The sequence below is a fragment of the Anomalospiza imberbis genome, chromosome 2 (genome assembly GCF_031753505.1).
Source record: "Anomalospiza imberbis isolate Cuckoo-Finch-1a 21T00152 chromosome 2, ASM3175350v1, whole genome shotgun sequence".
Lineage (NCBI taxonomy): Eukaryota > Metazoa > Chordata > Aves > Passeriformes > Viduidae > Anomalospiza > Anomalospiza imberbis.
The window spans coordinates 116,387,332-116,409,948 of NC_089682.1; the positions used below are offsets into that span (position 1 = coordinate 116,387,332).

The 22,617-nt window shown below is 37.0% G+C and overlaps 1 protein-coding gene across 6 annotated transcripts in view; it reads right to left on the bottom strand.

Moving 5' to 3' along the window:
* Nucleotides 1-187: 187 nt before the first annotated feature.
* The window catches only part of REV1 (REV1 DNA directed polymerase), a 55,261-nt gene continuing 32,831 nt past the window's right edge, over nt 188-22,617 (bottom strand). For 3 of the 6 annotated variants that reach the window (XM_068182731.1, XM_068182733.1, XM_068182734.1), the window contains 15 exons: nt 21,319-21,451; nt 20,233-20,361; nt 19,411-19,565; nt 18,855-18,974; nt 17,249-17,469; nt 16,104-16,276; nt 13,217-13,319; nt 11,518-11,674; nt 10,926-11,128; nt 8,794-9,027; nt 4,659-4,767; nt 3,418-3,629; nt 3,091-3,250; nt 2,127-2,229; nt 188-608 (listed from right to left, as the gene is read on the bottom strand). In XM_068182731.1, the coding sequence (XP_068038832.1) occupies nt 497-608; nt 2,127-2,229; nt 3,091-3,250; nt 3,418-3,629; nt 4,659-4,767; nt 8,794-9,027; nt 10,926-11,128; nt 11,518-11,674; nt 13,217-13,319; nt 16,104-16,276; nt 17,249-17,469; nt 18,855-18,974; nt 19,411-19,565; nt 20,233-20,361; nt 21,319-21,451 (2,324 nt within the window). In that variant the 3' untranslated portion in view covers nt 188-496. The remainder of the gene's footprint in view (nt 609-2,126; nt 2,230-3,090; nt 3,251-3,417; nt 3,630-4,658; nt 4,768-8,793; nt 9,028-10,925; nt 11,129-11,517; nt 11,675-13,216; nt 13,320-16,103; nt 16,277-17,248; nt 17,470-18,854; nt 18,975-19,410; nt 19,566-20,232; nt 20,362-21,318; nt 21,452-22,617) is intronic. The other 3 variants (XM_068182732.1, XM_068182736.1, XM_068182737.1) reach the window with 1 other exon arrangement.

Consider the following 22,617-nt stretch of genomic DNA (forward strand, 5'->3'; position numbering starts at 1 on the left):
TAAAATCTGTAATAAAGTTAGTGAAGAAGAAACAAAAAGTGGCCATGTCCCTGTACAGCCTCCTCCATGTGTTGAGGCAGTGCCACTGTGTAAAACTTTGTGAAATGAATCAAAGCTGCAGCTTTAGTAAAAGGGGTTTCACTATATTCAAACTGAAGCATCACAAAATAGAATCCGTACAAAAATATACATACAGTTCTTTATTAAACAACTGTAAACACTTCACTGTAAAAATCCATAAAACTTTATAAACAAACATTTTGTAAATAGATTCTATACTACAATAAAAGAATTTTAACACAATTATTTACATGCAATACTGACAAATTTGGCACTTTCTGAAAAGAAATGTACAAAACACTTTGTTGTTTAAAAAGAAATCTGAAATTATAAAAACTCAGGGCATTACTATCATGCACTTTGCAAATACCTCACAAGCACTTATGGCACAGCTAGTAGAGAGCTCCAGGCTCTCATCAAGCTCTTTACTACAAGTTCAGATAACTTTTAATGTGCTTCCGTAAGTTTGTTGTAAAACTACCTGAACATTGTCAAGAATGAAGTCAAATGCCATATTCCAAACTGATTCCACAGATGACTGCATTAACCTGAAGGGGAAAAGGAAGAAGAGGCTGAACATTACCATTACAGAACCAGTCCTTTTTAGCATCACTTTTGGTCTTCACACTGGAAAACAAGATCACAGCAGTTCCCCACAAATGGAATTTTGATTCAGTCCTGGTAAAGCCCTCCCTCTCTCCTTAAACACACCAGGCCTTACTTAAAAGAACAAATGCCTGGTGTGAGCAGTGTCACAGCAGCTTGTGAATGCTGGCACCTGGCAGTGGTGTGAGCCTGTGAATTAACTGGTGGGTGACCTTCCACCAACTGCATACTGAAGACCAGAAATGGCAAGCTTCTGAATCCTGATCTTTACTTCCTCATCCCAAGACAGAGATGCTACTTCTCTAATTCCAACAAATGCCAAGTGCAGTCAACACATTTAAATAATGGGGTTTGGGGCACTATATAATTTTTTATATTCACTTTTTATATTTATTGCTAAAAACAAAATCCACAGAGAACTACGAGTTCACCCTATGATGTGAACTACTCTTATGATCAGCGGCTACAAGAAGTGAATGAAGGAACTGCCCAAGGAAAACAAAGCAGCTCTGCACTCAGTCTCCCTTCTAGATCCCTGTACTGCAGGAGAGCAGAGGGTTTCTACACTCAGAGCTTTGGAGGGTAAAACATCATGGGAGAGTGTGAGCCCTTTGGAGAGACACACTGCCATCCGTGCAGATCCAACACACAGGGACCAGGAACGGGACATTATGACAATTCTGAAGAGTTTTATCAAGAATTTACTATACAGACTTCATGAAACAGTTCATTGCACGGTGTATTTTGCATTTTCCAAGGCCTAAAGATATCCCATAATACAAAAAGCCCAATGAACTTCCTACACTTCTGTAGTCTTTTTGGTGTTGATTCATTTTGTGAAACATATTTTGCAGATCTAAAACCTAGAAAGCTGAGCCCCACAGTTAAGCTTTAGTTAGTAAGCAAGTCATAAATGGATTAAAACCTCGTAACTCATGGGAAGAGTAATAGGAGCACAATTACAAAGTAACAGGACTGCATTTAAAGGCTGGAGGTGAGATACAGCAAGAGAATGAAATGGGGTACCATGAAAAAATGAACAAAAACAGGATGAAGAAAAGGGACAATGCTGATGAAAACTACCATCTCTGTTGAGAAATTGCTGCCCGGAGAAGCTGTGGATCCCATCCCTGGAAGTGCTCAAGGCCAGGCTGGATGGAGCTCTGAGCAGCCTGCTCTAGTGGAAGAAGTCCCTGCCCATGACAGGGAGTTGGGCCTGGGTGATCCTTAGGCTCCCTTTCAACCCAAACCATTCTAGGATTCTATGAATTGCTACTAAATATTACTCTCAATTTTTCAAAAATTACCTATTTTAATGCTCCAACTCCTTCCCTCAAGCCCAGTTTTCAAGCTTAAAACCACTCATCAGTGGAATGACTAATGGGTTAATGGGCTCACCATGCAGCATCTGGTGTATAAATTCTAACAAAAAAGTTCACAAATACTAGCAATTAAGTTACCTTTTCATGTACTTAACAACCAGATCTAACTTTTCCAAGTCTTTTTCTTCTATTAGATCAGTACAGTATTTCACAACCTGTAGAATGTCTTCTTCCATAGGATCTGTAATAAAAAAAAAAAATTAAAAATTAGGTCTTTTCTCTAAGTATACTTAGAATAAAATCACATAATAATGGGAATACAACAGAAAGAAATTCAGCAGTGTCAGCATATCAGGGGCCAACCTGACAATTTCTGTATTCTCACATATCTTCCCAACATCAGAAGCTGTGCACATAACAGGACTGCAGGGTCCTGAAATCCCTGTCTTGTAGACATCTTTTTTTTTCAGTAAGAACAACTGACAGCAAAGCTAGCAGTAACCAAAGGGAAAAGAGACTGGGATTTAGAATGCAGTGGCTGTTTTGAAACTCTTAGGAGAATAATAATGTCTAGGGAAGGAAGGTCAAATTTCCCAAGGCTTTAAGGAATTGCTATTTGTTTGACCTAATTCAAATCACAATTTCACAAGAATGTCCCAGTTGCACAGTTTTTTTTTAATCTAGGGTTCTTCCCAGCATTTATTTTGACAACACTCCAAACCCTGCACTCCTTTGCCTCTAAGAAGAGAAGAAAATGAATTCCCTTTCAAGAACTTTCATCTTAGTGGTTGCAGTATGTTGGAAAAACACAGTAAACCTCAGACACAAGTAACATCGAGGCATAGGACAATGGCCAGACACACGGCTTGAAGAGAGAGCATGTTACTTCTCATGATGTTAAGCAAGAGCTGGCAAAGCCACAGAGTAACAACTGGTGGAAAGAATCAAGTTCTTCCAAGACTACCAAGGCAGTAAGACTTCAAGAGTACTGTGAAAAATAAGCAGCAAAAGAAGAGTGAAGGGGAAAGGAAGCACAAAAAGCCAACTCAAAGCAGTTTTCTTTGTGATGCACTGCAAGATCACCCAGCGTGACATCCCGCACCTGAGATAGTTGTGATCCACTCTCTCAACAACGTCTTCACATCGTTGAATTCCACAGCTCCAGCGAGGTTCGGGGCCTGGGGCCTGAATGAGCCCGGCTGCTGCTCTGTCTGCAGAGCTGATGGGCCTGGGCAATCTGAAGTTGATGGAACTGCTCCTGCCTGTTCCAAACATGGAAGTGGATAATGCTCAGTGTGACAAATATGGGAACACCATACACATACAGAGGCAAATGTCAGTGAAGAATGCAGTAAAGAAAAACAGCAACCTGAACTCAGTCTACAGAAGCAGGTACAGCTTTACTAAAAGCCGTTCATGTTAAAAGTACCTGAGCAGCTGTTCCTTCTTGTTTCAAGAAGTCATCTATTAGCTTCTGTGGGCTTCCAGATGTAGCTGGCATGTTTTTTGCAGGACTACCAATAAGTTTGTTTTTTAAAGGACTCTGAATCTTTTTCACAGGACTGACTGGATTTTTTTTCCGTATTTTTTTCTTATTTTTCACAGTTGTATGCTTCAGGTGTAGGAAAGGATTTTTTGACACTGAAAAACACAGGAACAGTCAGTAGTTGATACATTTAAAATTTAATACTTTTCCATTGAAAGGGGGATTCTGTATGTCCCACAAAAGTCTAATGATCCCTTGAGAGAACACAGCCTAGCTAAAGCAACTTGAACACACACACCATTCCATACTGAAAAGCACTGTTAGACTTTCAGTGTACGCAGAGGACACTCAGCTCTTCATAAGCTTTTCATGGGAGCATTTCAGTACTTGAATGCTCACATTAAGCAGCTGGTGAAATCTCAATCTACTGGACAAATTGCCTCACCTCATTCAGAGCACTGTCCCACCAGTGTTATCAGCAAAGTGTAAAGCCCCCATAATACTTTTATCACAGTTTCTGCAGGAAATCGCTCTCATTCCATCATTCTAACCTATCTGCATTAGTCCACTGGCTATGAAATCAGGGTGTGATTATAATTACAATGCAGTGTTTAACTGGAAATCAAGCCAATAACATTTACAACTTATTTTTATGACACAGCATGTTCACAGGGAATTAGTCTTATTTCTTTCTACTGATTATAAAAAGGAGACCTGGATGATCAGCTCAGAGTAAACCCAGCTGACTGTCAGACATTCAGTGGGATGCAGTATATCTTTCTCTAACTGCCCCAAAACCCTGCCAGTGCTATGGGTTTCAGGGAACCATAAGAATGCTCCCTGAAAAGAGTTTAACTAACTTAAGAAAGTGCACTACTTTAAATCACAAGACACATCAAGTTTGGATTCCATTTGGCAAGCACACAGATGTGGGTAAGTTTAGTGCCACAGTCCCCACGAATTGAATTAATTACCCATTTGAGTAAAGCTGGGCACCTGTTTGCAAACTGAAACCACAGCTGGTTGTAACTGACTGTCAAAAATAACTACAGAAATTCAGTTGAACACAGCATCCTCAGAGAAGCTTTGGTTATATTTTCCAGTTTGTTACTTAGGGTTGCATAGCTTTTGGATAGCAAACAACTCCTGTACCAGAAGACAACTGCACAGCTGCATATTCTCACCTAAAGTGTTAGCAGGCTGCTGCTCTGATTGCTTCTGCCTTTGATCATATGCATCTTTCAGCTCTGCTTGCAACTCAGCAGGTAGTGCAGAAAACACCTCAGGGTCCACCTGAAGAGTAACAAAAGATTCATTTGATTAATTTTAGCAGTGAGCAGCACCATTTGCTTCCTTCTAGGTCACTCATACGAGAAAGGTATTTACATTTTATGCCAAGCAAAAATAAAGGAGATATAACTGAAATACTGTAAAACACACTGTACATTTTCTTTGTATATTTTAGTTTGTAAAACCAACAAAATGTACATTTAATATTACTCTGTTTATTAAAATTACTATTATGAGCATATAATGCACTAACCATCCTTACCCACCTACTGATAGCCAGTACAGCTATGTTAAGAGCAGGATTAAGCCTAACCCAGAGAGCACTCCCTTCAAATTTCAAAACACAAACATTGTGACCACCAGAATTTTGTTCCTCCTTTTCTTTTGATACTTTTATTTCCTGCAAGCTGCTACATAACTCAGAATATGCTTGGAAATGGTCTCATTTCTTTAGGACAGGAAAAGCCAAGTCCAGCTACGTCGTATTTTGAACTAGCACAAAAGGGTTTAATTTAATCTCTTTCTCCCACAGTTGTCCACCACTTGCTTGACTGATAAAAGCACAGTCCCCTGCAACTGTCCCAGGGACTTGGATTCTCATCAGGAAATAATTTGATGCCAATTGCCAGACACACTCATATGGACAAAATAAAATTTCTTGTATTATCAGTTCTTTTTTCTCATTGCATGTCTGAAGTAGCACATCAGTGACAGACTCATCTTGTATTTGGAGTTTCCCATTACAACCAAACAGTGTTTTCAGCTCATAATCTTCAAAACCTAATTCAAAGCAAATTCACATTTAGTGGATTAAATCTGCCAGTAGGAGAGTGCCCTTCATTTCACTGGTAAAATTCAGAGATGAGCAGAAACAACAAAAAATTGGTCAAAACTACAATTACTGTTCTAAGAGTACAATGGAATTTCTATCATTATCTGAGATACTGTATTTATTGCACGTCAATCTGCAAAGGTATTAAAATGTATCTCTTATTTTCAGTAGAGAATTCTTTTTTTTTTAAACCAAAACATGTATGCTATGACAGGGAGGTACAGTGTGCTAGTCACGCACACGATGTCTAAATAATACAGATCATAAACATGAATGTGCTCTTACAGGTTAGAATTCATCAATTTAGCATAAGTTTGTTCCTTTTTGAGAACTCCATGAGTCAACACGAATTTTTCACCACAGAATATGCACTAATTGAAGAAGGAAACAGGAACAGCTCTGGCCTCAATTACCATATACATTGTGCAGAACAAAGCCCTATAGTGGAATGCAGCCAATTACATCACAGGTGTAAGTTATCTTTTTAAATACAAATTTTACTTCATAAAGCATTTTTAAAAAGTTTAGTGCCCTCTGGAAAAGCATTCAAGCGTCAAGGAGGGATGCTCTGAACGGATACTGTTTTTTGTGTACACCACTTAACTGATGCAGAAATAATGCAGTACATGAACTCGAAGCATTTTTGTTATTCCCCCATCACTGCTCTCTGAGAGTGTAACCTGGAAAAATTCGATTAGAGGAGCCATCAGTTGAATTCACATGAATTCTCCAATATAACTGGAGTTTCAGGTAACTGACTGTACAATGTCCTAACACTGTCATACAGCTATCTGAAAGCTTTCACATTATGGAGAACCTTGGTTTTATAGAGTTATGGATGACCTCAGCACACAGCTATCAGTATTTCTGATGTGCTTACATCAATTTCCTTAGGAGGAATCTGAACCGCATGAAGACACTGAAAGGATTAAATGAAAACTTGCCACCACTAATTAACACCATTATTACAAATGTCATTCATTTCTAGGCATCTGTAATCTTTACTTTTTGCATCCTATGCTTCTGCAGGATCCAGGCGACAGAGATATACAGCTATTCTAAATGTTAAGATTACTTAGCAACTGATGGAAAGGAATGCAACCTATCTGGATTCCGTTCACAGGAGAACTTTACCTAACAAAGGAAACTTTCCACATGTTTTCTAATGAATAAATCACTATCAGCCAATTAGCTTTGCACCTGATCATAAAAACTCAGCTCAGACAAAAGGAATGAAGAGCTGTAAAACAAACCTTATTAAGCTACAAAAAGATGGCAGGGCATAATCTACATCTGATGTAGATCAAGTACTCATTTTGGAGTGGTTGGCAGTATTTCTATACCCAAAACCTATCACTACTCATTTCACTGCTTCACGGGCCACAAAGCAGATTTAAATGTTTGTATGCAGTCATAGCATATACACTACCACAAAGGCTTCAAGAGAAAAAAAGTGTCAAACTACATTTAGATTAAGATATTTTTGAATTAAGTTAATGTTTGGTTTTAACACAAAAAAATCCTCCTGTATTAATAAACTGGGTTTAGCCTTTTTTTTTTTCCACCAAGCCTACAGGAAGCTTTTCAACCATACTATTCTAGGTATTAAACTCGGACCTAACTCAGAAGATGAAAATTGTAAGTATTAGTCCTCTTTTTGCCAATAAAGAAAGCTGAAAGGCTTTCAGGAAAAAAAAAATGAGTGTGAGCATAAGGCACTCTCAAATAGACAGTATAGATATCCTTGACAAATAAATAGGAAGTACTCAATTCTTCTTGAACTACATCTTCAAACAAAAAGGCTGCTCTACAAAGTTGCACTTTTGGATCAACTAACCAAGTCACAAAATACATTAGTAGATAGAGACAAAAAACAGTGCAAAAAAACTAGGTCCTTTAAAGAAAACTTCAAAAAATAATGCTGTTTTTAAAAATAACAATCAATTCTTGACTACCTAATTATTAGACAGATAAAGCATAAACAAACTAAAAGGAACTTTTATAGGAAGCCATATGCAGTTACCATTTAATCTGAAAAACAGTACTGAGTGGCAAGCCAAGTGTGGAGGGGTGTACTTCAGAGCACAGTCTAATTTAACACTCATCTTGCTTATGGACACATGTAACTACAACATTTAAAACAGCTGGGGCAGAGAGAACTCAGATATTTTTTGCACACTAATCCATGGGGGAAACCAAACTTTGCAGTTCGGGAATAAAAACAGACACAACTGTTTCTGAACCAATAAACTTGCATCAAAGTGAGGAAATTTTAGTAAAAGAATAGACTACACATTTTTTAAAATAACAGTTATGCATTAACTATTTAGTGGAATTTCTACATTATTTTCTCTGGATTTTTTGTCAGCTAAGCAACATTATGCATTAGAAACAGCAACAGAACTCTATAAATGTGATTAAGTGTAACTGAGAACAGCAAAGGTGCAATGAAACAGAAAAATAAAAACACTGCTCCATTTTAAATGATGCAATGCAAGGCAGTGTATGTCTGGGTAACCCAATCTTTGATTTTTAATTTTTTTTCTTTTAATTTTTACACGACATTTTTCAGCACCTTCTTTGACTGAAGAGCAGACTAACATTAGAAGCATCCTTACTGTTCCCCACTGCCCTTTCACATCCCCATTTTGACAAACATCTTTGTTCTTTTCTCATCCTGGACATGCTATGTATTTAAAAACTACGGAGATATGCACAACCTTCAGCCAAAACTGCCCTTCTCTCAGGAATGGGATACAAACCAACACATCCACAGAGAAGCTAGCAGAGGTTGGCTTTACCCCATCAGAACACACGCTTAATCAGAGTCTCCTGTGACTTAGCTAAGCTGATTTTAGGACTGCTTCAGACTTATGGTTCAGTGTAACTCAACTGCAATAGAGAAAAAAGCTATTTACAGACTGGATTGCAAAGCAGACCATATATGAGGGGGTTTTACATTAAACAACAGCAAAAACATAGGCAGACTGATGACTATAATCTTCAATAAATATTACCATACTACGTTTCTGACGGATAATGTAACATTTAAAAACAGACTTTTAAAAGACATTAAAGGACCATGAATGATTGATTGTGGGAAGCCAAAGGTTCCAGTTAATGCTGTCTCAAGAAAGAGCTTCTAACTTCCTACAGATGAAAAGTAATTGTTCATTGGTACCATGCAAACATCCTACCTGTGAGAAAGCTGGCAAGGCTATTACATTGATTCCCATATTGGCATTTGGTTCCTGGAGCTCTGGTATTTGTAAAAGCACTGTTCCAACTGGCTGGGACAGAAGTGCAGTGTTACATCCATTTATTGGCTCTTTTTTGCTCTCTCCGTAGCTCTCTCCTTGCTGAATGGTGCATATTTGCTCTACTTGTTCTCGGAGATCAGGTGGCAGAGCTTCCAGCACAGACTTATCTAGCTACAAGTACATAAAAGCTTTTAGATTTTTCTAAGGAATAGGTAACAGAGCTATTTTAGTCAGAACATTAGTTATACAGTTCCTGAATTATACAAAATCTGCTACATATTACCCCGTGTATGCAAACATCCTTAGGAACCTGAGAGTTACACTCTGCAGCAGTAAAATATCATTTAAGACTAAAGACTAAGCTCAGTAAATATGAATGCCCAGTTCTATCTTTTTACAATGATCAGTCTTCTTACCAAAAACCATAGATAGGTTTTCCTCTACAGCTACCTAATGATAAAGTAACCTGAATTCTGAGTTCAAATTATACAGGCAACAGGTTGATATGAATGCTAAATTGGTGTCCAGCACAAAGCTGTAAAGCAATTAATTTCTTTTTTTATACAGTTCTAGGGTGCAACATTGTGAACCAAATCCCTACTTTGTACAGCCAGATGATGAATTAATGCAGGTTTGTTTTAGAAATCCTCTGTGTTCTATTGTACCAAATGGCTGTTACTATTACTACTATTACTACTATTACTATTTTACTTTACTGACATCACATATGTTTGTATACTGTCAGATTTGCCAGAGTTGGATGATGAAATAAGCTTTTACTTACTATCAATTATGCACTTTAAACAAGTGAGACAACCCCTCAGTGTCCAGAAGCTGCTGTGTACAATGACAGCTGCACAAGTGACTGAATGAATACAACTGACAAGCAGATGTACAGCATCTTTTTTCTCACAAGTAAAATTTGCTAGAGAAATGCCAATGTTTGCCTCTAAGTTCTACTGAGTAAGACCTCATAGCTGTGTTAGAATAGTTTATCTTTTACCTTTGAGAAGAAAATTTGGAGCTTATGACCAGATTCTGGATTTACAGAGAAGAACCACAAGTATCTATGAAAATCTACTTGACTTGGTAACTGAGAGGTTTTGATGAAAGCTGTCTGTAATTGTTAATCAGTTACCCTTTCATGTTCACTCATTCCAAATTTGCTGCATATGTAACTCTGTAATAATTTCCTGGGAATCCTCGGTGTAAAATACCCAGGATTGCTGTTACTTTCCCAGTACAGTATACAAACAGCAGTGTGGCACTAACTCTCACCACTCCTTCCCAGCACTGAAGTTTTTGTCACATTCTATATTATAATATGATTAAAAGCAGACAGAAAGATATCGTGCAATAAGACCACCAAAGTAGGAACTCTGCTGAACAGCTAATGCATTTTTCACTTGTTTATACATATTCCTCCTATGGCAGCATCTGGGTGTACACAGCTTTGCACTGTTCAGTCAAGTTACTTTTAGATCCTGAGCTGGCTTGGATATTGCATTATAGGAACACATTTCCTGCCAAAAGCATAATTTGCTTCTTAAAATGGATAAACACTTGAGAAAGCTGTTTAAAAAACATCAGAAATGCTTTTACAGATTTAAATGACAGACAGTTAAATGACAGATTTTTACAGAAGAGCAAGTAAGTCTGCTTATACCTAAAATACCTGCAGAAGTCTGTGCAGCTGTTTCATAGCAGACCCTTCTAACAGAGTCTACTAGAACAGCATGTGGGGTGGAAATAATGAAGGCTGTCCCTTTGTTAAAACACAGCTAAAAATATCCCCAAATCCCACAGAAATATTTTACTTATATAAAGATTGTCCTCCTCCCATCTAAACAGTGGTATCCTGTACAAACGTTAAGTGTGCATCCTAACTTCAACATTGTTTATTTTATTAAGGCAAAATATTTTTGCATAAATAACAGTTACTTACTGTGCACTATACTTTACTAGAACTCTTTTTATTTAGGAAGAGCTTCTTTTGGGTCTGTCCAAATAAGACAGACAATCCCAAGTTATTACAATATACTGCAGATGTTTCATATTCTCAGGTTTACCTGCGAAGCAGATGGAACCTCAATACTCAAATTGAGCCTGGATTTTACACTGATAGGAGAATGCACACCATTCCACTTGACAGCAGACTCGGTGCTGTTGGCATTAGAATTGAGACCAGGTGTGATACTGGTCCCACGAGATGGAAGGAAAGTGCAAGTTCTTGAATCAGAAGATATTTCAAGGTCCATAGCAGCCACAAATACTGTACATATGGAAACAAAATACAGAGTGATCATCTAATAGTTAAAAATACTCTGAAGATTCAAGACACAGGAAAAGGTATTTTCTAGCATTATTTGAAGAGTTTACGCAATAAATAGCACCATGATAACGATAACACCTTTTATTTCAAAGTATCCTCTGTTACTATTAACTAAAACAACTAAACCAAAAAGAAACCCAATTGGACTAATCCTATACTAAGTTTTATTAGTAGCATTTTCATTTGCAGCAGCAAACCCCACTCTCAGAAATTTTGTGTTGCAGAATTTACACTGGTATAATTTTGAATAAGGATTCCAAAAGGTGGTCCACGTTAGGGTCCTTCAGAACTGATCACTATCACACATGCCAAACACAAAGCCTACTGACCTTCCTTAGGCTCTTCTTCTGAGCGCTTTTTTGCTTTCTGAACATGAAAAAGATCAATAACTGAATGGGATCCGCCAGGTAAATGTCCAGATTGTACTGTTGAGAGAGCTGAAGTTGTTTTACTGATGGGAACTAGCTGCTGAACCTGAATTCCAACCTAAATCCAAAACATAAATGCATTCATTTAATGAAGTATGAAATAAATAAAATAAATTTTAAATTATGTAATTATATCATTATAACATTGCCTTCTTTGGAATTGCCTGCCTGTTGTGGGTGGGGGTAGGACAAATAAAAATATATTGAAATACACATAAACAACCACTAAAAACATCCCAAACAAATCCCAGGATTACCCACCATAATCCAACGACAAAGAAATTACAAAGGTACTACCATCCTAACTTCTCTGATATAAAAAAGAGCTCTCAACAGGATCATGAAGCAATGTGTTTTTTATGAAATTTCTTAGACACTAACAAATACAGAAATACTGACAAAATGTGGTTAGTACTAAATCTGTCTACCCAGCAATGCTTCTCCCCAAGGACAATCTGTACTAAATCCACCACTTCAGTCTACCAATGAGAAAATACTATTGTTTCGCTTGTAAACTCTGTTTTTGCCAAGTCTCAATGGATGAAAGTACTTTGGCAGAAGTAGTCTTTTTTAGATGAGGTGTTTCTCATTTTTCCTGACATCCTAGTTTTTCGTTTAATTTTTAAATATCAAATCAGCAGGGGTTCAAGACGTGTCTAATTAAGAATGCACTGGTGCACTGTATGAGTTATTGCCAATCCTCCATACTTCTAAAGAAAAAAAAACCTGACACTTAGAAAAAGTTGTATATGGGACTCAGAAAGCATGAAGGAGCTACGGTATATATTTCTACCAGGTTTTCTTCTATAATTACACAGTAAGGATATTGTTTATTTACAACTTCTTCGTTGCAATAATGGGATATGACATTTAAATTAAATATTTCCTCAACTCCAAGCCAGGGAGCAAACTCTGCAAGGCAACATTGTGAACCAAAACCCCACTTCTATATCCAGATGATGAATCAATGCAGGTTTGTTTTAGAAATCCTCTGTGTTCCATCGTAACAAATGGCTGATGTCAAAATAGCAGCATCGTGGGGTCACACGGCTATGACAAAACCACTGAGATGAGCAGGACTTCTAAGATAAGCCATGAATCAAAAGAGCCAGACAACCACATTCAAACAAAGGCCAAAACATGGGCTGGCAACTTTTCTTGCTCTAAGACTTGCTGTCTAGAACAAAAGCTCCTTTCATCTCTTTGATTTGCATTACAAACAGTTAAATATTAGTTTACATTAGTTACACAATTAATTTATGGTAAAAGTTTACAGAAAATCCTAAGACAAAATAAAATTTACATGTGCTGACAGAACTGTAGAAGATCCAGTCTTACTTCGTCATCTCAGGATGTTTTAAGTTGTGCATTGATTTGTACCACAAAACAAGTTAATTTTTTTACACTTATGGTTTTGTAACCAAGTTTTTCAAAGGTTACAGAACACAATATAATTGCATACACTAATTTGCATAAGCTTTGTATTACCTACACTTTTGCTTAAGTTTGGTTATCATCTACCATAAGGAATTGAAAATCCACAGAAGACAAGGAAACAGGTTGATACAGAGAATGAATTTCAGTTTTCCCATTAACTCACCCCTCGCATATCTGATATGTTCAGTTTCATTGTGTGAAACATGTTCAGAGTTTCCTTCCCGATTACTTTTGCACTGTCTGTTGCATGGTCTAGAGTCACAGTCCTAAAAAGAATAAACAAGTATGCTTAAAAAGGAAACTGTCACAAATCCTGAAGACAAAAATTCTGTATTTGTTCCTCAGAGGACCTGAAAGAAAGACAGATCATAATTTCTTGGCATACAGAAACTGAACACTTTTTATTTGTTCTGTGGTTTCTTTTCAAAGGTAGTGAAAACTAAGCATGATGTACAGAAAAAGTAGGAGAAGCAGAATACTTATTAACTGAACATTCTCAGTGTGCAGTCCACACATTAAAAGGTCAAATTTAGTACATATAAATGTTTATATATATATATATACATGCAATCTATTGAAGCCAGGTAAAAAGTTTCACAAGTTTACAGTTTGCACAAAAACACACTCCTGCATTTTTGTCTTTCACTCAAGCTTGGTTCACAGAAAGTTTGGTCAGTATTATTCCAGTTATCAATTGTCTACAGCGAGAGTTTCAGAAGGAACTCAGAGGGGAAGCAGACGTAGGCATGTGCATGTGGATTACAAGCAACAAGGAATTCAAATGAATGGCAAGTATCTTTAAACAACATTCCAAATGATCTTAAGCTGTGGGCAATTTTTTGCAACAAGAGTCACAAAACAATCTGGCTGTGAATTTTATAGATTACCACTTCAGAGTATGGCAGGGCAGCAGGAGTGCCTGGATGGCTCTGGATTCTCTAATGGCCTAACCTTTGACAACATTTCAAGTGGCTCATCAAATGCATGTGAGTGATGTAAAGTCTTCTTACTGAACTAACTGATGCAGCTTTAGCTCTGACTGAGTGGCCTCTATCAACAAAATGAAGTTTGGTGTTTTGACAGGGTGCCATCCTGACAACTTACTAAACACTTTGATGGTGTTACTCTGCTTTTGAATCTGTCAGAAACCACCATGAACAGCCAAGTGCTCTTTGGAAAGGTCTAGTTCTGCCAATATGAAAACAAAAAACCCTCAGACTGTGAACCATATGAAGATCTCCTTAAGCTTTACATATTAGTATTTTTAAGAAAACGGGGATCAGTATCACTAAAGGTACACAACATTTCAGAAAAATATTTCAAAAAGGTTTGCGCTGAACTATCATGACTGGGTTTCAGAGATGCAGTAAAAATACCATTTAATCTCAAAAACTGAGTTTGATTTTAAGCATGTCTGCAAGTCTGAATCCTTGAATCCTTTGTAGTACTATGGTTTTCATTCTAGGGGATCTTGACCTGTAGGATGAGAAAGCGTAGCAAGCCATTCACCTGTGAGGTAAGGGGCAAGAAATGAGTCATGAGCTATGGCATCAGAGAAAATCTTAAACTCAAGAGAGAAGCTGGTCACTTGAGGGAACACCACACTGAGATTCTAATCCATTTGCTTGGATTCAGCTTCTGGAGTTTACCCTTCCACTGCTAAAAAACTTTTTACGGGGCTGAACACAAATGCTCTAACAAAGACAGAACTACAACACCTACAGCACAACCTGGATTGACTGGGGTTGACAAGGTCACTGGAAAGCCAGAAGCAGAAACATCACCAAACAAAATCCTGGCATCTGAACTGCTTTAGCGATGTGTGAACAATTTTTCATTCTTGGGTGCCCCCCTGACCTTACTGAGACTTCACGAATTAGGGAAATTTCAGGGCATGTGTATATACGTATGCCTGACCACAGAAAAGGGGTCCAAAGCACTCATCTGTTCACAAAAAAGCACTCTGACAATAGTTAAAATAAAGGAGGAATAAAGCTCTATCTCAATACCAAGATACATTCTTAGGCTGCTAAGAATAAATCTTCAGCTCAAAGAATTCAGGATAGCCAGAAGACAAAAGTAGGGATTTTCTTCTTGATAAATATACCAGTTCTTAAAAGTGATGAGCTTCTCATAGTGAAACACGAACTTTGTCGTTTCAGCTTTTATTAGAGCTGGATTCTATGTAACAAGATCACAAGCATGACAGGCTCTATGCATGCAAGTCTAACTACTGAACTCTAACCCACTGAAAGAACTCCTGGGCACATGGACGGTGCTATGCAGGGCCAGCACCTGGACTTGATAATCCCTGCGAGTTCCCTCCAACTCAGCTTATTCTGTGATCTGTGAACTCCACCACCTCTTCTGTCACCAGCAACACCCACCAAATGACCCTCCAGTTCAGGAGGGATTAGTCTGTTACAACCACCTGAGATGGAAAGAAAAGTAGAAAGACCTATCGTCGCTCAGAAGCCAGAATCATCCCGTACTGAAGAACAACTGCTTTAATAAAAAAGCGTATGCCTGAAGAATATATGTGTATGTAGGTTCCACGACAGTCTTGTATGAAACAGCATATGATACTCTATGCCTAGATTATATCCCCGTGTTTTTAGTATGCAAGTACATAAATAATATTCAGATTAAAATATAGTTAGTCAACATAATCCAGTTTATCGATAAGAAACAAAGAATAGGAGTAACAAAGTAATAGGAGGCTGGTTACTTAAAGAAATGAATGCTGCTGCATGCGTGTCACAGTGCAGGATATAAACATGTCCTCTTCAAACACTAAGAAAACCCTCATCTCCAATGCTGAGCAAACTGGGGAAAGGTACACCAACAATATATAAAGCATATACGTATTTCTGATAACCAGAGCACCACAAATGTACAACCTATACACAGAGGAGTTTTGATAACAGCACTCTGCTTATTTTGGTGCAAGTTTTATACAAAGGCAAAAAATACCAAGCACTTTGAAATTTCTGTCTTGTCTTCCTAAAAATTTTATATCCTGCAGAAGTGTGTTCATGCCTAGTACTTACCTGGCAATATTATCACAGATTCCATGACCTCCATATTTTGCAGGCTCTACTGGTGCTCCAGCCTTTCTGACCATAATTTTAAGGGTCAATCGTTTACCCTTCATACCAGCAGCTTCAAGTCTACGCTGGATTTCTTCTGAGAGGCTCAGAAGGAAAGCTTCTGCTTCCTTAGGCTGAAGGGGAAAAACAACATGTTTCAATAATTGCTAGTTTTCAAATCCTGAAAGTAAATCATTAAGGGTTAATACAATCTAGATTGTGTGAACTGAAAAGAGCAAGTTGAGTCATAAGCAATTGTCTCATTTAACTTCAAGTGGTTTGCTTTCACTGTAGGTCACTTAATTTAGGCAAGATGGCAGATTCCTGTCCTAATGCTGAAAGAAGTCTTTAAAAAACGTATTTAGAAACCCCATCACAGAATTGCAAGTCTAAGCACAAATCCAGAAGATGAAGAGCATAGGACTTAAAATCTTCTTCACCATGAGAAAAGTCAAGCAGTGGAACATGTTGCTCAAGGAAGTTTGCAGTCTTTGTTCTTGGAGACTTCCAATGCCAGACTGGATAAAGTGCTGAGCAACCGGTCTGATTTCTTAGCTTCCCCGGCTTTGAGAAAAGGTCTGGACTACACAACACCGTAAGGTCTCTTCAAACTCCTTTCTTCCCCTATAATTTCTAAAAATACTCAAGATCTCAAAAAAGTGCTGAGTTACTTTTTAAATACAATTTTGTTAATAACGCTCCCCCCGCAAACAAAAAGTATTTGTAAAAAAATCTAATAAAAATGCTGCATGGGAGCAGCTGGTGATAGTTTCAGGCAGTGGCATCTTCGAATCATCAGCATTTAAATGAAAGAGAATGCTGGGTGCTGAAGAACCTACTGCAGTTCTCTTTTTCTGTACCAGACTTGTATAATGAATGCAGAATAGGCAGCTAATTTTGTGCAAGCTTCTTTTCAGTCCAATACTTTTGCAGTCTCTCCTCTCATTTTATCGTTTGGTCTCCTACTTCTTCACTTTCCTCATTTCTATTTCGTGGCTAAGAAGGTGCTCTAACAGATCAAAGTGTAAGTGAAAATCATCAGAATCTGAGAAGATTCTTCCACAGCTGAAAGAAGTCACTGCAAAAAAGAAGCATGTTTAATTTACCTGTGTAAACCTGATTCCATAGTTGATTTCTGCTGAAACAGATTTTCTTTCTTTTTCTGTACGAACAGGTCGATCATCCAAACCACGACAAAATCTGTAGAGCATCTGTCCTGTTTTTGGACCAAATTCTTTTTGTAGTTTTGACATTGAAGCACACTGCAGATCTCCACAGGTTTTAATTCCCAAAGAAGCCAGCTTAGATTCCATTGTCCTGCCAACTCCTAACAATAAAGCAATTAGTTCTGTTAACCTTATATAATTCAAAGCCAGTTAGGTTCTGATTACATAAAATTTTTAATTTTAAACCTATATTAAGTCATATAAAATTAACAAATAAATATATATAAAATAAATTCTGCTCCATAAAACATGGTTTGAATGGAAACTTTTGCTGTCATCACCAGTTTATCTTTCATCTGTTTCACATATTTAGTTTAAGATGTCACACTACAGCATGTTTGTTTATTTTTGGGTAAAATATGAATGAATCCTGCTTGGAAATTGTCTGCTTGTTACAGATTATATCGTTCTGAATCCCCCCAACAACTCAGTCCCAAACGAGTGTCCAACAAGTAATATGTTTTCCCCTCATGTACAAGTGATCTAATCTAAATGAAAACCAACAAATATTTTGACCATTGTTGCACTGCTTCCTAGGCAGAAAAACAATATTTCAGGTGGAAGTGATAGCATACCTGGATCACTTGTGCTTTGAATTACCAAGCACTGAAAATTGTAGGTATCCATGGCAACGGCACATATGTAAGTGTGATAAACTGAAGTATATTTCTGGGTTTTGGAGAGGTGGCCTGTTACTTCCAGAAAATATTAATCCTATGAGTTCACACCACCAAAGTCAGCAAAAATTGGAAATCTTAGGTAATCAGATTCTAGTCTTGATAATCTGTTTCTCTGTTGAGAGGGTATTATTAACACAAACACTAAAATGCTTTTACCATGAACATGCAAGTGAATTCTGAAAACTTTAAAACATTAAAGTCAAAGCACAGTACTATATGAATAATATTCTGGAGGAAAAATATCTTCTGTAAGTTATGCCAAAGACAAATTACAGCACAACTGTGCTGTAAATAGTGTTTGGCCACTAAGGGTTACACAACGAGAACTTCTGTCAAACCTGCACCTGTCTATGGATGCTATTTCTGCCACTCTTCTATTTCAGTGTCTACGGCTGCCTGTTTTTTACTGTCCCTCCCTCTTTATCTTCAACAGATGAAGATACTGTTTTTTCATATGTAACACTAAATAACTGTGTATACATGCAGGCTGATCACTGAAAGCATAAATGAGTGCTTACTCAGCACTGCTTGCAACATGCCTGTGTCACAGTACACTGTCTATGTGTACGAAGTAACAATGCCAGGAAATGCTTTATGTTACAAACCTTTTAAGTATTCTCCTGGAACAATAAAAATATAATAAAGCCTGTTTTCACACAGGTAGATGCCGTATGTCTTTACTGTCCATCACATTTTGGGTCATAAACAGGGAATAGCAGCTAATCCTGCTTGATCTAGAAAGCAAATTTGTAGCTGAAACTGGTTTAATATCAGGAGGCAAAATACCCTCTAAAAGATAGGAATACCTGGAAGACTGGTAACAAGTTGCCCTCTGATAAAATCATCCACTTCTTCAGGTTTCAAGTGATACTGTCCATCTGGTTTTGCTTTACGAGTTGCCATTCTGGCCAGCAGAATATTGGAACCTGTAAAAACAACAAATTAAAGCATGTCTGTGGTAACTTCTGTCAATCCTCAAGTAGAATGCCACAGTTTAACACTCAAGGAAAAAATGCAGAAAGTACAGTCAAATTCTTTGACTTCTACCAAGAATTTAACGAAATCTATTCATCTATATTTGCAATGTCTACCTTCAAATTGGCAGCCAGCACTTATTTGCCTTAACAGCAGTTAAACTGCAGTGCTAACTGCAATTGCAAAGTTAATAAGGGAAGAATTCTCCTTGGAGTCATGAATTTCAGCTTGTCTCACAGGTGGATTTCACACACTTATATACACTCAGTACGGGTATGCACAGATACTCAACTCTAGTATTAATTAGGAACAAAAGTTTTAGCAAACTCAGCTTTGATACATTACCAAAAGCAGTCACTGCTTGTATACAGAAACGAAGTTACTTACCCATCCCAACAGAAGCTGTGCATTTAGTTTGGTCTTTGATTTCAGTGCGGATAGCGTTTGCAAATTCATCAGGAGTCAGTCTGGTCTCTGTAAGGATTTCAGTGATATCTACTAGTGCTTCATCACAACTGACTGCTTCGATGTTATGAGTATAGCTATCAACACAAAGTAAAGGAGGTGAAACACCAGCAACAGCTCACCATCTGTTAAAACAAATATGTAGCGAATAAAGTCTTCCTTCTGTGGTGGCACTTCCCTGCCTATTTTGTATTACATATCACTTAGATATTAAAAATGCTAAAACAGCAAATTACAGTGATATTACTAATGTAAGACTAATTTCAACATGCATCTTGATTTTAAAGGAACAACTGGAGAGGGAGTTGAATATTTGTTTTTCATTGACAATAACAAATTTCCAGTTTTATTTCAAGTGTATTTTAAATCAGAAAGTGGTTTCTAATAGATGTTACTCTAATGACGTGTTCTTAAATTACTCAAAAAACGTATCTTGGAAGGATCTCCCTTCTAAGCAGGAATCCACTTCTCACTATGTGAATCAGTGAAAAACTTTACACTGATTCATTTGGAAGTCAGATCTTGATTGTTTACAGCATTTGGCTTCAGGATAAAAGAATGCTCAGAAGCATGGTGCTCAAAGTAACAAAAATAGTACAAAGGAAAACCTCAAACAGGAATAACTTCACTGAAATTGAAGAGTGGGAGACAAAAATACAAAATGAATAATAGCATTCAGTAGTGGCAAACAAAATATGCTTGATAACCTTACCATGAAGATCATGCAAACAAACAGCACATTACCTTGCTAGTATTTCATATACTGTCCGTGCAACTTCTTTGTATGCATCAAAATCATATGAAACTGCTTGAAGATTTGGACACAACTTTTTTGCTTGGCCAAAAAACATTCCATTCTTTATGCCAACTTGTCTAAAATTAAATAATAAAATAAACCTCAAGTAAACACAGTGCAAACTTTTCCACAAATTAACTGGGAGTACTTTCAATTTAATTATTTGTCTTTTCCCACAAAAATGGGAATAAGAATTCGGTCAACAGGTAGAAATTTAATAGGTTAAAAAAATAACTGCAATTAGAGCATTTGAATGAGCTGTGTATTATTATTAAGCCATGGAGCATGCGAAACCTCCCTTTAGGAAAATGCTAAAGACAAAGATTCCAGAAAGCATACTTGCTATTTTCTGTTTCAAATTAAAACCACACATATACTGCAGTGACTAAGGTCTTGAGATGTTATATTCCAAGGTGCAAGCTTACATAATTAGGCTCCTGCTAATAAATTAAGTCTTTTTGAGAAACAAATAGAACCCTGTCTATCCTAGCAAGCCTAAGAAACCTTACAACCAAGACATAATTTCTGGAGTATTATTTCCATCAGGGAAAACCCCCTGTATTTCGAACACTGTGCTTATATTTATACAAGTTGTTTCATATTATAAACCTTTGTAAGTTATGCCATTGGAGATGGTCAGCAAAGTCTCTGCAAAAAGTGGTTTTAATAGCTACACTTTCGGTTTGAAATAAAACCTTCAGAATGTATCATTAATTCTACTGCAACGTTGATACAAAGACATGATGATAACATGAATTCAAGAGTACTACAGTGAAAGGCACAAGGTTTTTCTTCAAAGGCTTTATTTCAAGTTGTATGTAGGTTGGGTTGAGAGCTACTGAGCAGCATCTACCAAGCAGCAGCATCCACAGGGAAGAGTTTCTGTTAAGTTCTAACAACCTATATAATTACAACTTTTGAACAGAAACTTCTTCTCTAGATAAATGTAAAGACATTAATAACCACTATTTTTGGACATCTTATGCCTATCTGTATGGGACTTTCAAGCAAACTACTGGGTAACTTCGACCTACCTGGCTTCATAACTACAAGAAGCTATTTCAGCCATGGACAGAACAGTGAGATTGAAGTCAGCTCCATTCACATGTGTGGAATCCGTATTCTCCCAGACTGATGAGTCCAACTGATCAGGTACTCTAATTTCTGCTTAAAAATAGAAGTTGTCTATGTTATTCTTCCTAACAGTTCAACAGAATGAATGCAAATAAAATAAAAAGAATCAATTTTATTTTATACAATTTCTACACTGTTATCTCTTTTGACGAAGATGTTCTTAATAATACTGATTCATATTGTGGTCCAGAAAAAAACCCAGACCCCTTCCCCAGTAATGTCTTTCTGGATAGGTCTGTACATACTACTGAGAACAATATTAATAGAAAAATTACTAGACAGCAGCTCATTGGTGACTACATATACCATACTGTAAAATAAGAATGATCTTAGCTTTAGTGATCATAAAAATGATCAAACACATATGGCTAACTGTTAGAACCACATCCTGCCAACAAATACAAGACACTAAAAATAATTTAACAACTGCTCGACTAAACAAGAAGACACTTAGCTATATTCCTTTTTACAAAATGCACCCCTGATATCAGAACACTGAAATGTCATATAGCATATAAATCCACTTCATATCATACTTGAAACTATTTTTCTAACAGTCTAGATACCACGAAGTGATTTTTAAGAAGTGAAAACCAGAATGCCAATTAGTTGAAATAAAAGACACTAGCTAGAAACTTCTATTTTCTTTAACACTCTTATGGGGATAGTAACTGAAATAACTTCTGCTTTTACTTACTAATAATTCTCTTATTAGGATATGTCAATTTCTTTCAAATATCACCACAAACTTATCTTGGATCAAAATGATACAATTATAAGTACCGCAACCTCAGACTTAAAATGAGATAGACCTTTCCTAATTCTATAAAACTTTACTACATATTCTTACATAAATTTTAAAGAATCCTCCAGGCCCACTGGGTACTAGGTACTAGACGGAATTCCATGACACTGAATAATGGAAACAAGCAAAAGATTTCTAGTTCTGTTGGGGTTTTCACAGTATGTAAACCTTGAAATATGTGCTATAATCTAAATATGAATCAGCTTGAAAAAAATCACTAGACACAAAAACTACTATGCCTGCCCAAACTCCCATCAGAATCAAACAACGAGGTATCATATGGATAAAATGCTTCTATTTATTTAAAATGAAATCCACTACGCAGTTCTTTTTCATTACTGCAGTCCATTTAATACCATACACCTTTGTGATATAATAAATGGGAGTTCATTAT